The sequence below is a fragment of the Sceloporus occidentalis genome, unplaced genomic scaffold (assembly GCF_023333645.1).
Source record: "Sceloporus occidentalis isolate IW3139 unplaced genomic scaffold, rSceOcc1.0.p SCAF_6, whole genome shotgun sequence".
NCBI lineage: Eukaryota > Metazoa > Chordata > Lepidosauria > Squamata > Phrynosomatidae > Sceloporus > Sceloporus occidentalis.
Window position 1 is genome coordinate 88,244,715 of NW_028316986.1, and position 15,182 is coordinate 88,259,896.

The window sequence follows — 15,182 nt, forward strand, 5'->3', positions numbered from 1 at the left end:
TTAATGGAAGGGTGACACATTGTGGTTCATTAGTGGGCTTCTTACTTGTGACAGGGGTTGTGATGTTAGATATGGGTGTTTCTCACCCCCTCTCCAGTTGTTTCAGATGTGTTGCAGTCCTCACATGATCTGTTCCTCCCCAATGCCTTTTCCAATTGTTTTTTAAAAAAATCTTTACAGCTACAGTGTAAAAGTGGTATGTAGTGTAAAAGTGGTTTGCTTCCTTAAAGTAAGGTCACCCATCCATGCCTACACAATGCACCTCCTCTATAGACAGTCCCCTCTGATGCATCAGTTCACACAACGAATGAGTGTATGTGAGGTGATTTTGCTCCAAGAAAACAAACATAGGAATAGTACCATTACCTTCTGCTATAGACACACTTGCACAATAGCCAGTCTGAGGAAAGATATTCCCCACCCTTTTCCCAATTTTGCAACTTCCTCCCAAATTTAAATTAGTCTGTCTGTTTGCGAGAGAGATTTTGCCAAGCACAGGAAGGTACTGCATTTATCATGAAAGCCACAGATTTTTTTAGAGGAGGTGAGTAAAAACATATTTAAAAGGGGGGGATGGGAAAGGGTGAGAACATCCTGAAAATAGGGAGTGGTAAGGAATTGGGCACACCTACTTAATTTCTCACAATTCATATGTCAGCCAAATCTAACCCCTCATCATTCAGGTAGCACCAAATTCCGGACTTTGGAATACAGGCATGCCTCAGTTAATAAATCTTCTGACAGTGAAGCTCTTTACAAAAGCTTTTTATGCCTGCCCAGCCCCCACATTTTCCTCCTTATCCTGTAACTGCACTTTTTTTTAGCAATATGGGCTTTGCAAGGATGGTGGACGGCTAGAGAACACAGACTTTCAGTGTCAGATTGCAGCAGTGTCTGCAGTAAACAATTTAATAAAGCCTGAACTGGGAAAGAGTAGGATTCTGTGTCAGACCGTTCTAATGTAGCTTTGTGTGCCTACCTAAAACAGGCAAGGTAAACCACAACCGTACCCAGGGTCCCTTAGGTCTCATTCTCACTGGCACCTTTGCGCTGGAAGGAACGGGGAAGTTTCGGTCTCTCCCTCCCTGGTTCCCTCCGGAAGCAAGTGCTGACTACCAACCAGGGGCATTTTAACCCGAATGCCCTCTTGGGAGAAATCGGGTTTAAGGTGAAGGTGCCTGGCTGTCAATCAAATTAGTTCCGCGATGGTCATAGGTGACCTTTGCAGCACTCATTGGGCAATCGGAAGTGTGCTTTCCGCCCCTCCTTTTTTTTAAAGGACCAGGAAACACTTGTCAAATTTAAAAACCTCTGGGGGGTGTGTGTGTGTGTGTGTGTGTGTGTGTGTGTGTGTGTGTGTGTGTGTGTGTTGTGGGCATTTGGGTCAGTGCAGGAGATCTGCCCTTGGCCCCATTTTCAACCCCAAAATGCAAGCTAGTGCCATCTCTGTATCCTGTATCCCACTCCCTTGCCACCCCAGAATGCCTCATACACAGGTAATGATAATAATAATAATTCCTGACCTCGGAATGCCAGAAAAGGATGCATTTTTTTCTTTCCCTATGCTACCCCTGAATTCTTTAGACAGTAGCAAAAGCTGTATCAATTTGCCAATTTGCCAAATTGGAAAGAGAAACATTGTAACATTTGCATTGGAGCATTCATTCACATTGCAGCATTCATTCCAAAGGAAAAAAAGGTTTTTGCAAAGTACTCTTCTTGCAAAGGGCTCCTGAGGAAGCCAGATCTAAATATAGATCTACCCATTGCAAAAAATATGCACATAGACAGAGAAAAATAATAATAAAAAAATAAAAGGGAAAAGGTCCCTGATGGATAGCAGAGGCTTGGCTTGCTCTGCCCACCCCCGACCTGTCCTGAATTGACCCTTCCTCCTGCTCACGTTCTATCTATCTATCTATATATCTATCTATCTATATATATATATATATAATGCAAAAAATATGCGCATAGACAGAGAAAAATAATTTTAAAAAATAAAAATAAAAGGGAAAAGGTCCCTGATGGATAGCAGAGGCTTGGCTTGCTCTGCCCACCCCACCCCACCCCAACCTGCCCTGAATTGACCCTTCCTCCTGCTCACGTTCTATCTATATATCTATTGCCAAAAACATGCACATTTTTGGCCAAAAATAATAATAAAAAAATAAAAACCAAAGGGGAAAAGTCCCTCCTGGAGAGCAGAAGCTTGGCTTGCTGTGGCCCCCTGACCTGCCCTGAACTGACCCCATCAGTCAACCTCTTTTTGCCTCCTGTCACCCTTTGCCTCCAGATTCCCCTTTTTCCTTCGGCTCTTTCCTCCTCCTCCTCCTCCTCCCCTCCAATGAGGGGAGGGAATGCTCTGACCTATGCCCGCCCTCTGGCCTTAATCCCTCCCTGAATTTGCCCTGATCATGATCGAGGGCAAGTTCATATTTCGCGGAACCCGGGTTTTTTGAGAAAAGACGGATTTTAGCCCGATTCTGGATACCCCAGGGTAAGGGGCATTTCCTTGTGCAAGCCTCGGCCTGGATTGTGACAGAATCGGGCCCAATATGAACTTCACGTGGAAGAATCAGTTTCAAAACTGGTTTAAAATGTAATGTGAATGGGCCCTTACTGGGTGTGTATGAACAGCAACCCAGAGAAAAAAGGAAAAAGAAGACAAGTCTGCCTCATCAGCTACAGTAAACATGTTTAAAAGCTATACATCTGGCCACCAAAACAGAAATTATAAGCCAAGTGGAGGCTAGTAAAAGAAAAAGTTATCCCTGGATGCATTTTGAAAGAAGCATTCAAGTGGTCTCTTAAAGATTTGAAATATTTTTGTTTATTTATGCAAGGCTTACTTGACCTTGTTGTTTCATTTCACATGTGTATATTGAATAAAAAGTTTTCTGAAACATGTTGAATTGTTTCTTCCTTTCGCATTCGCATTCACATAAATTCGCTAAACTAGTGAATTCATGTGAATGTGTTCTGGCCCCACTTTCTTTTCATTTGAAATTCAGAGAAATTCCTCCAGTGTGATAAGCTCCTTTGTTAAAAGAAATCTACCTGTGTTGTGGAAAAGGAGAAAAGGTGTGTGTATGTATGTATGTATGTATATGTATATGTGTGTGTGTGTATATATATATATATATATATATATATATTAAAAAAGCCGAACAAACACCATCACTTCCCAATATAATTGATCCACCTGAAAAACTTATTGTCACAATAGTTAAGAACTCAAACCATAGTTGATCTTCCAAACCTACAAACCATGATTTGGATCTGCTTGTGCTTTCATTTTTTGCCAATTCAACACTCAACTTCACAAGTTCACTTCTATCCACATTGTTACCTGCAGAAGCAGTTCCAGGCAGTACCATCAACATAACATTTTAAAGATACTTGACCTGCATCACAGTCTCTTCTGAAAAAAATAAAATAGGAAAATAAAATCCTTTCATATCCTGAAATTCAGTCTACATTGGCTGAATGTCTAGGTTACCTGAACATAATTTGTTCAACAGCAATAGTAACTGGTGGTTTCCTATGGTCCAATTTGTATTAAGTAGATTCTCCTAATTCATGGAATCAGAAGAGAGCTACCCAGCTGGGCTATCACAGAGTTAAAAGATTTCTTAAATAGATACATGGGCCTAAATGCAATTGCTAGTCCCATCCAGAGAAGGACCAATAATTTTAATAAGATTAACGTAAGTGTTAATTTACCATTCAGCAACTGATTCAATGGTCTAGTTTAGTTAGAATTACAGTTGGAGACTTAAAATGCATAAATAAAATCCAACTGCTGAACAATCATGCCAAAATTCAGAGAGTTCTAATTACTAAATGGCATTTTCTATACAACCTTGCATGTGACCTATATAATGCAAACCTTGCAGGTCTGAATTTGCATTACTGACACGCTAAATGAACAGACTTTGTGTGTCTGGGATATGTAACATTTTGCAATGTTGATTTATGTTAAATAAAAATGTTACTTTCTGTTCAACAACTATGAAGTAATGAGAAAGCATCTGGAAACGTGTTGTTGCTGTGTGCCTTCAATACATTTCTTACTTATCTGTCCAAAACACACTGCAGAAATAATCCAGTTTGAGAACAGTTTAACTGCCCTGCCTCAGTGCTATGGAATTCTGGGAATCGTAGTTTATTGTTACAACAGAGCTTTCTGACAGAGAAGGCTAAATGTCTCACAAAAACAGAGTTCCCAGAATTCCCTAGCATTGAGCCAGGGATTATTTCTGCAGTGTGTTTTGGACCATGGTGACCCTAGCACAGGTTTTTCTTGGCAGAATTTGTTTGGTGGGGGTGCCCTTGCTTCCTGTGAAGGTGAGAAAGTCTAACTTCACCAAGGTCACCCAGTGGCTTTCCAGGGCCAAGCAGGGATTCAAATTCTGGTCTCCCAAGGTCCTAGGTTCAGACTGGCTCTATCTGCAACTGCACTTTACTCCAAAGCTTTCTGAAAGCCAATTTGAACATACCAGTACAGTTCTCTTAAATAGGGGTTATCATACCTGCTTCTTTTCCTGGACCTGGACCTTTTCTCAGAGCTAAAAAGCTTATATAGTTGGGGGAAGTGCCAGTTGTTACAGCAAAGTAGTCGGTGAGTATGTCCCCTGTTTTTCACTTTTCAAAGTACACAATTTCATAATGACATCAGTGTAGACACCTAGCCAACATGTTGGCTCTCCATATGCAGGGAACTTATAAATGAGAGTCAAGTTCAAAATTCAGTATCTCTGTACTCTGAGATACTGCAAACTATTGAGAGGATTATACCACATAATGACAGCTGCAAGCATAAATTAAGTCTTAAACAGTAAAAGAAGGGGAAGTCTCTTCAGACAGAAGCAGACAAATCACACTGTTGTTTTGTTCTTATAGATTTCTTTTAGCAGCAGCAACTTAGGGATTTTCTTAAATGTCACCAAATATACAGAGAGTGCAAATACATGTTAAGGCACACAACTCTACTGAAAATATTAATAGTTTTTAACAAATAAGTTTATTTAATAGTTATATTAAATATAACTTTCTATTTTCATTTTTATATATAAAATGTATATATACATGTATGTAGATATGTAAGCATGTGTATCTATGTGTATGCCTATGTATACATCTGTTTAAATCTTTTCCTGCTTTCCCTTGACTCAGCGCAAAGTAGTGTATATATGGCTCTCCCCTCACTCCATCCTTACAAAAACCCATTAAGTACCTCAGGCTAAAAGTGAGTAGTTGGCAAGGACTATAAAACCTACACCTCCTATGTTCCAGCGTAACACCTTAGTCATAAACAATTACATTTAATGAAAGTCTAAATGTCTGGAACAGCAAGAGTGGCAGGATACAGAAACTGATCACTCAGGTTTGAGGTAGTCCTCACTATATCATCATGAACACATCCGAACATGTGTAATTTCTGGGAGTTAAGCTGGATCAGATTTGGTAGGTGCGTTTATAAGAGGCTACCAAGTAACAGAGAGGCCTAAACATCCTAAAGACACTAAATCCCATCTGTGTCTGGAAGCTAAGTAGGGTCAGTCCTGGTTAGTACTTAGATGGGAGACCAATAACGAATACCGGATGCTTCAGGCTGTATTTCAGAGAAAGGAACCAGCAAAACCACCTCTATGTATTCCTTGCCTAAGAAACCCCTATGAAATTCAAGTTGACAGGAGACTTGAAGGCATATACATACAAAGTAATACCAGGGGTCTCTGAAACCCTGGAGAACCATCAACACTGAGAAATGACAGGACTGAGCTGGATTGACCAATAGTCTGACCGAATGTGAGGGCAGCTTTTATGTTCCTGCAACTGAAACAGGATGACCTGGTTCATCAAAGAAAATAACAAATGTGGCGCTCCAATCCGCTGTTCCTAACTTATAATCTTTTGTGAAGTGCAATACAGTCCCTACATAATAGTTAAATAGGTCATAGCAACCTTCCCCAACCTGGTACTCTCCAGATATGTTGAACTACAATTCCAATCATCTCCAGCAGTGAGGAGAGTGAGAGCTACAGATCAACAAATACAGAAAATACCAGTTTGGGGAAGGATGGGCTGCGGTGTTTAATAAGACTGCCCCAATGACTGTAACTATGCTGCTGAAAAGGCCACTGAGGCACATGCAGGACCAGTTCACCATGCCTCTTAATCAGCATCTTGAGGTAACATCAAGCATGCTGCAGTCTTCAACCTGAAGTGATAACTTGCAAAGATTGTCAAGCATCAAAGATCACACACCACAGACATGTTTTCTTTTAAAGACATCAGTCCATACACTTAGTTGTGAATCATCAATAGTGTTTAGTAATTCACTGGTAAACATGCATAGGTAAATTATTTGTTAGCCTCATTAACTTTGGGAGATCTATATGTAAGGAGCTGGTTGTAATAAGCACACTTGCTTTGAGAATCAGAAAACAGTATTTTTTAAAGATTAAGGTGAATGTGGATGATGTAGAGCAGGGGTAGGCAACCGTTTTGAGCCGGGGGCCGGGTTGCTGTCCCTCAGACAACTGAGGGGCCGAAGCCAAAAAATAAATAATTTTTTTTTTAATTTAAATAAATAAACAAACCGGGACAAATGTAGGACAACATTTTCAAATAGTGGACACTTTTTTTAAAAAAAGTGGAGGACACACAAAAAAATTTGCTGATTTTTTTAAAAATGTTAATATAAATGCATGTTTCTGAGGCTTCTATAGACAATTTCCTCCCTTGCCCCTCCGCGCGAGAGGCCAAAGGCCCCGGCGGCAATCGGTGGCAGGACCAGGCTGGGGCCAATCCCAAGGCCTCGCCGGGCCACATCCGGCCCACGGGCCGCAGGTTGCCTACCCCTGATGTAGAGACAGACCCAATTCCTGTTAAAACATGGAATCTGTGGTTCTCTGGATGACAGAGGATTGCAACGCCTATGATTCCTGATCACCAGCTATGCCCTGCAAGCTGAAAATCAGGAATCTAGCAAGAGTCCATATGAACAACATCCTTACTCTGATGAAAGCCTGATATTATAGAACAAGGTGGGGAAAGTATAAACTACAAGCTAAATGTGGATTCCAGATCCCATTTTTATAGTCCTTGTGCACTTTGCCAGTCCTCTTTAAGCCCTCGCTTTCTCCCAATTCTCCCCCTAGTGTGATTTTTACTTGCTTTCTGCATAGAAAGCAGAGAGTAGGAGGGTCATTTCCAGGTACTCTCAATCCTGTGTGGGCTGCACACTGTCATTTTCCAAAACAAGAAGTGACACTGCAATCACTTCAGATTCCTTTTTTTAAAAAATGATCTGGGGCTGTTAAAGGGTGGAGCCCTCAAACAGTATTTGCTCAAGCATTGCACATTCATGGATTCTTTTTCAGTCAGAGATCGGAGGGTGTCAGTAAAAAAATTGAGATTTTTTTTTCAAATGAAGTGGTCACAGAGGGCCACATGGGGGCCCATGAACCACACAATTCCAAGTGCTGCTCTCATCACGTGGGACCCATCCGCTAATTAATTTTTCTATATAATCTATATAAAAAAACTAAAGTGAAAGGAAGGGAAGGGAAGGATCTTTTTAACAAGATAACTGGCACTATAGTTGGATAAAGATATCCACTGGGGGAAACTAAGTATTATTTTAAACAACACAAGAGCTGAACAAAGGTACTATAGACCCCTCTGATTTTAATTTGCATAAAAGGAGCCAATCCTCATCCTGCCCCTTTTCCTTTCCCTTCTGTCACTCTTTTAATCCATCCCAATTTGTAGAAGAGGAGCCAGTGTCTGGTAACGTACACTTACAGAGATGCAAAAATAGCCATCCTTCCAGACATGCAGTACCAGACCTCATCCAAATGTGCTGAACATCAGAACCCACATCCTAAATTTAGTACAAACTATCAGATTGCTTTATTTCATAAGTAGTAGGCAATTTGCCGAAAGTTATTCCTGGCGACTGCAGAATTTAAAATTCTGTTTTTACTGAAAAAAGGGGCATTAGTGAAATAAAGACAAGTATTTTGAGTGGCTCTATTGTACTTCACAGCAGTGGGCTGAAAGAGAAAATGAATTCTTCTCATTTCCTGAAACCACTTTCCAGTTATCCAAGCATTTGAACTATAATATTCAACAATAGAACAAGTATGTGCAGGTAAATCTTACACCAAATGTTTCCCAAACACTATTTAAGGCTAAATATTTCTTTATATTGATATGTTCTCATACAGAGAAAGAGACAGTATCAAACAGCAGTCACTAGTTGGCCAAAGAAGAAAATAAGGTGAATTTTCATCTATACCAGTGATGGTGAACCATTTAGAGGCCGAGTGCTGAAACTGCAACCCAAAACCCACTTATTTATTGCAAAGTGCCGTGTCCCTCTGACTTTCTAGTAACAAACTCTGGCAAACTCTGTGCTGGGGCGACAGTACATGTGCCCACAGAGAGGGATCTGTGGGCACATGTACTGTCCCCCACGCATGCCATAGGTTCATCATCACTGATCTATCCTGATCCTACCTAAATTTAGAGTCTCCCTTATCCAAAATGCTTAGGACCAGAAGTTTTTGGATTTAGGATTTTTTCCCCAGACTTTGGAATATTTGCATATACATAATGAAATATCTTGGAGATAGGACCTAGTCTAAACATGAAATAAATTTATGTTTTTAATACATCTTATACACACCCTGAAGATAATATTTTAAATAATGTTATGCATAAAACAAAGCTTGTCTACACTGAAAGCAACGGTATCATTATCTCAGCCATCCATTTGGATTTTGACGTTTTTTCTCATTTTGGATTACTCCACCTGCACTATTTCTTTCTGTATTGACATTCCAAGATCCAAGCTCTGAATGAGCCTGAAGAATTAATAAGGGATCAAGATTCTTATAGGCACCATACTTTCTCCCTCCATGTTTGATCCCAGTAAAGATCAAATGCATCTGAGGAGATAGACTTAAAGTCTACAAAAGCTCATGCTGCCAATTTCTTTCTTTAGTTAGTCTCAAAGGTGCTACAAGATCTCTCCACATTAAATACAATGGCATAGTAAAATGGTGTCCCTTTTATCAAATGGCAACATCAAGGCTTGCTTTTTGGAATTTGTATCTTTTTAAAATATTTTCAAGCTGTGGATGATTGAATCTGTGGCTAAAGAATCCATGGATATGGAGGGCTGACTGTACCTGTATTAAATGCAAAGGGATACTGAAGCACCTTAAATGAGTACAAAGTGTAAACTTTCTATGACGGTTTCATCAGTCTAGTGAAGCAGACTCAGTCTAGGAAAGTTTATGCTACAACTTCTTTTGTTCAGCCAGTTGCAAATGTGCTACAATCCCTCTTTGCACATTGATCTTCCATACCCAATACATGTTGAGTATATGTCCAGGCCCCTCACTATGCCTGAAGCTCTGGGCCTGCAATTCATGAGGATATTAGATGCACACGTCTGATGTTATAAATAGCTTCAAGGGAAACCCTCAGCTCTTGAGGTCTGAATCCAGTTGCTAATTCAGTAGAGCAGACAGAATGCAATTTGCACAAGACTGCTTTCCATTCACTCTGCTATGGTTTTCCAGTGGGTCTGCTCCTGATGGGGGGGACAAGCAACAGGGTTTAGGCCATCATTTAAAGGGAGGGCACGTGTGTGTGTTGTGTGCCTTCAAATCCTTTCCACCCTGTTGCAGAGTTTTCTTGGGGAGTCCCTTCAGATGGGATGCAGGAGTAGCTGTGTTGGCTATTTAACAAATGCAAATAAAATCCATCAGTGATACCTTTATTGGCCAACTGAAATACACAATATACTGTACTTGTTGCAAGCTTTGCAAGCCATGGAGCTTCAAAAGCTTGCAACAAGTATATTGTGCATTTCAGTTGGCCAATAAAGGTATCACTGATGGCTTTTTGTCTTCAGAAGGGGTTTACCCTTGCCATACTCAATGAGGCTGAGACAATGTGACTGGCCCAGTGGGTTATTGGGGCACAGGAGTCGGAAAGAGGATGGTGGGTTTTCTGGGCCAGGACTCAAACTGGACAGATTCACTTTCTTGCCAGATGCACTGCAAAAAGGGAGGCAAAGGCCAGAAACAAAACCTTCCCCAAAGGTAGGGGGCCACATGATCCTCCTTCCCAGGGTTACCAGAAGTCCTCCTTTTTCCAGGGCATGTCCTACATCTCAGTCTTCTGTCCAGGAGGAATCTTCCATTCTGAGCAGAACTAAGAAGCATAAATTTACATTTATATGAGTGTTTTAACCTCAGGGTGACCAGAGACTGTCCAGGATTTGATCTATATTTCAATCTTCTGTCCACGAAGAATTCCATAATGTCCTCCATTCTGAGCATGACTAAGAAGCATGAATTGACATTTCTAGGAGTACTTTTAGCTTTTATTTGATGTCCTTCCATTCTTCCCGAATGCCCTCCATTCGGAACATAACTAAGAAGCATGAATTTACATTTATATCAGTGTTTTTACCTCAGGATAACCAGACTTGTCCTCCTTTTACAGGACATGTCCTCCATTTCAACCTTCTGTTCAGGAGGAATTCCAAAATACCCTTCACTTCTGTGCATGACTAAGAAGCATGAATTTAAATTTATAGGAGTGTTTTTACCTCAAGGTGACCAGGTGTTTTTCTTTTCCTGGACATGTCCTCCATTTCAACCAGGAGAAATTCCAAAATACTCTCCATTTCTAAGCATGATTTAAAAGCTATTGAGTTTATCACACTGGGGCTAATTTAGGAATTAAGGAGAGATTAAAGCACATTTAAAGCATCCTGGAAATAAAGCGAAAATGGCGAGTAATTGCGCGAATGATTAGCACATGCAATTGCGCAAATAAAGTGATATTGGAAATGCATTGTCGCTGAAATGTCAAAAGTAAAAAGATGTGTGTTAATGCTTCTTTGTGACCTTGCACTTTAATTGCAAGATCCTTGCAACGACATGTGAAATCATTTCACGTAATTACGCAATTTTTCCAGGATAGTCACAGGATAAACTCCCAATCTCCTTAGTGTGATAAACTCCTATAAGTGCTTTTAGCTTTTATTGGGTCATGCCCTCCATTTTGAGGTGTCTTGTCCTCCTCAGTGGTGAAGACCCTCCTCATTCTTCCTCCTCCTCGACTGTAGGGTCCACCAAAGCCTTCCAGGGCCATGTAGATTGGCCAGCCACCCTCCCACACTGCAGAAACAATCCTGTTTGACACCACTTTCAAGTGCCAGGGCTGAAGGCGATGGATTTCTGGGAACTGTAGTTTGTTGTGGCAGCAGAATTCCACCGCCTTGGGCCCTGGCAGTTGAAAGCGGTGTCAAACCAGATTATTTCTGCAGTGTGGATTCAGCCCTACCATATTTCTGCACTACACTCTTATTGTTGTTAGCTGCACTCAAGTCGGTTCCAACTCATGGCGACCCCATGGATGCGACATCTCCAAGAATCCCTATCTTCCACTGCGCTCCCCAGATCCTGCAAGCCCTTGTCCACAAGCTCCCTGACTTGAGTCTATCCATCTGGTTTGTGGTCTTCCTCTTTTTTTCTAGCCTCAACCTTTCCTTTCATTATTGTTTTTTCTAGTGATCCATGCCTTCTCATTATGTGGCCAAAGTGCAATAGTCTCAACTCGATCATCTTTGCTTCCAAGGAGAGCCCTGGTCTGATCTGTTCAAGAACCCATTTGTTTGTCTTCTTGGCTGTCCATGGCATCCTAAGCACTCTTCTCCAGCACCACATTTCAAATGAGTTGATTTTCTTTCTGTCTACTTCCTTCACTGTCCAGCTCTCACATCTGTAAATGGTAATTGGGAATACAATGGCCTGAACGATTCTGACTTTAGTCTTCAGTTGTATGTCTTTGCTCTTCAATATCTTTTCCAATTCTTTCATAGCTGCCCTTCTGATTCCTAGGAGTTTATCACATGAGTATCCCAGAAAGATCGTGTAATTACGTGGAATGATTTCACACGGCGAAGCACAAAACCCGCCATTAAAGCAATCGCGAAGAAGCATTAACACTCATCTTTTTACTTTTGGGATTTCAGTGACAATGCATTTCTGGTATCGCTTTATGCGTGCAAATGCATGTCTTACCCATTTGCACAATTGCTCACCCTTTTTGGTTTGTTTGCAGGACACTTCAAACGTGCTTTAATCTCTCTTTAATGCTGAAACTAGCCCCGGTGTGGTAAACTCTCTAGTCTTCTTATTTCCTGACTGCAGTCTCCATCCTGGTCAACGTTTGATCCTAGATAGGATCATACTCATGCTGCTATTCCATTTTTAATAATAATAATAATAATAATAATAATAGCAATTTTTATTTATATCCTGCCTCTGCCTACGGATTGAGGCGGGTTACAACAACACAAAATTATAGTAATACATATAAAACCAATTCTATATAATCCCATAATCGCTAGGGATAGGGGCACAAGACCCCTGTGAATATGGAAAAACTGCTAATGACAAAAACCCTATGTTTCACCCGAGAGGACACCTCTCTAGGAATCTCTGGGTCCTCCAGTGCAACTCTGTGGTCAACATCTGAGAGACACTTACCATAGAGTTGCACTGGAGGAGCTACAAATGACTAGTGGAGTGTCCGCTTTAGGAATCTCTAGGCCTTTCGGTGTGGCTTTTAGTTAAAGTTGACCATAGAGTTGCTCTGGAGGAGGACCTAGAGATTCCTAGAGGGAACATATTATTCAAATCCGTGAATAATCAAATCCACAAATATGGAGGAACGAGTGCAGTCGGGATAAACATATCTGAGGAGAGACATCTTTCACTTTTTGTGAAAGCTGTCACTTTTTGACTGCTGTGGCTGCCTCCCGTTGCATTCTGGGACTCGTAGTTTAAAGGAAGGAAGGTGGGGTGCGTTTAGAATCCTGAGCCAGGGAGCTCTCAGGTTTGGCTGGACTACAAGCCCCACAATGCAACGGGGCGGCAACCGTAGAATAGCAGCAGCGCTGTATATAAAGCGGGTGGTGCGGAAACTCGGGCTCCAGAGAAGAGGCCTCTGAGGAGAAGAGGCCGAGGGCCCTCCTTCTTCCTCCTGCTGCGCCATCAAAATGGAGGACCCTCGTGACCAAAGGCGTCCTGGAAAAGGAGGACCCGCGGCCTGCCTCCATCCCCTCCCTTCCCTTCCCTTCCCTTCCCTTCCCTTCCCTTCCTACCGTGCTTGGAGTCCGCCGAAGCCGAGCCCGGAGCAGCCGCCCCCGCTGCCGTCCCGGCCGCCGTCCCCGCGCCTCCTCCCCCCGAGCCCCCTGCGGCTAAGGCCGGTCCTCCGCCTCCGCCTCCTCCGCTTCCTCCTGAAGCCAGGCCCGCTCCCGCCGCCGCCTGCGCTGCCGCCGCCCCTCCTCCGCCTCCGCCTCCTCCGCCTCCGCCTGCTGCCGCCGCTGCCCCTGCCGCCGCGCCCAGGGCGCCTCCATTTTCCTGCTCGTCCCCGCTGCTGTTGGCGCGCTTGTTCTTCTTGCCCTTGCTGCTCTTCTGGTTCGGCATCGCCAGCCTCCCGAAGAGCTCCGCAGCAGCAGCAGCAGGAGGAAGGGGCTCTCTGTGGCGGCGCTTCTGCCTTGGCTGCCCAGCGGGCCCCGCCCGGGCTCAGGGCAGCTCCATTGTCAGGCCGGGAAGGCAGGCAGGCAGCAGCGGCAGCCTCCTCCTCCTCCTCCTCCTGGCAGGCTCCGCAGGAACACTCGCCCGCCCTCCCTCCCTCCGCAGACGGCACTCGCACGCCGCCACCGCCGCCTGGCCCCGGGAAGCAGCGCAGGGCGGGAGGAGGGAGGCGGGTCCCGCTTGTTTTGATTCCGCCGCTGCTCCTCCCCTTCCTCTGCCCTCTCCGCCCCTTCCTCCTTCCCCACTTCCCCTTCCCTTCACCTCCTCCTCCTCTTCCACCACCATCCCTTCTTCCTCCTCCTCCTCCTCCTTTTCCTTTCCCTTCACCTCTCCCTCCTCCTCCTCCACTTCCTCCTTGACCTTCCTTTCTTCTACCTCCTCATTTTCCCCTTCTTCCGTCGCCTCCGTTTTCTCCACTTCCTCCTCTCCCTCCTCTTCCCTTTCCTCCTCCTCTTCTTTCTACTCCATTTTCTCCATTCCTTTTTCTTCTTCCTCCTTCTCCACTTTCTCCACTTCCATCCTCCTCCCCCTCCTCTTCCCCTTCCTTCTCCTCCTCTTCCTCTTCTTCCTCTTCCTTCTTCTCCATTTTCTCCTCCTCTTCTTCTTCCCCTATCTCCTCCTCTTCCTTCTGCTCCTCTTCCTCTTCCTCCCTAACCCCCCCCCCCCCGAGTGACAGTGGAAAGCAAAGAGCAAGGGAAAGGGGGCAGGAGGAGGAGGAGGAGGCTGCTCTTGAGGCTGCCTGCCACCCAGGAGGGCAAAGTGGGGAGAGGAAAGGGCAGGCTGACCAGGTGACCTCCTTTTCTGGGGGATGTCCTACATTTCAGCCTTCTGTCCAGGAGGAATTCCAAAATGTCTTCCATTTTTTGCATGCCTAAGAAGCATGGATTTACATTTCTGTGTGTTGCTAGCCTTTATTTGGTCATGTCCTCCCTTTTTTCTTAAATGTCCTACATTTTGTGGTGCCTTGTTCTCCTGTGCAGTTAGGATATCTGCTCACCCTGGGAAAAGGCCCCTTCTTCTTCCAGGCCAGGAAAGAGGAGAGAAAGATGCCCAATGTGGTTGGTAGGGCTGCACCCTGTGAGAGTTAGTATGGTCTAGTAGTTTGAGCATTGGACTAGGGTCCTGAAGACCAGGGTTCGAATTCTGGCTCGGCCATGGAAACCCACTTGCCTTGGGCAAGTCGCTCTCTCTCGGCCTCAGAAGAAGACAATGACAGACCTCCTCTGAACAAATCTTGCCAAGAAAACTCCATGAAAGATTAGCCTTAGGGTCACCATAAGTCAAAAATGACTTGGAGGCACACAGCAACCTGTGGGAAGATCAGTCACATGCCACGGTAAAACAGCAGAAGGGAAGCCTTTTGCTTTTTCATCCTCTGAAAAATGGCTGGGTGAGTGGCATCCGAAACTGCAGCCTCGATTGGAGGATGGTCCTTCCCAGTTCTGAAATAGAAAGGCTTACTTAGGAAGGGTTTCTGTACAGGAATCTGGAGACCTGGAGTCCTTTATCTACATACATTCAACCTAGATAATGAAATTGAAATAG

General features: G+C 43.6%; 1 protein-coding gene across 1 annotated transcript in view; it reads right to left on the reverse strand.

Annotated features, from left to right (window-relative positions):
- LOC149311059 (headcase protein homolog) overlaps positions 1-13,661 on the reverse strand; it is a 34,104-nt gene extending 20,443 nt beyond the window's left edge. The window contains exon 1 of the mRNA XM_089530272.1: positions 13,202-13,661. Coding sequence (XP_089386398.1) covers positions 13,202-13,526 — 325 coding nt within the window. The 5' untranslated portion in view covers positions 13,527-13,661. The remainder of the gene's footprint in view (positions 1-13,201) is intronic.
- Between the last annotated feature and the right edge of the window lie 1,521 nt (positions 13,662-15,182).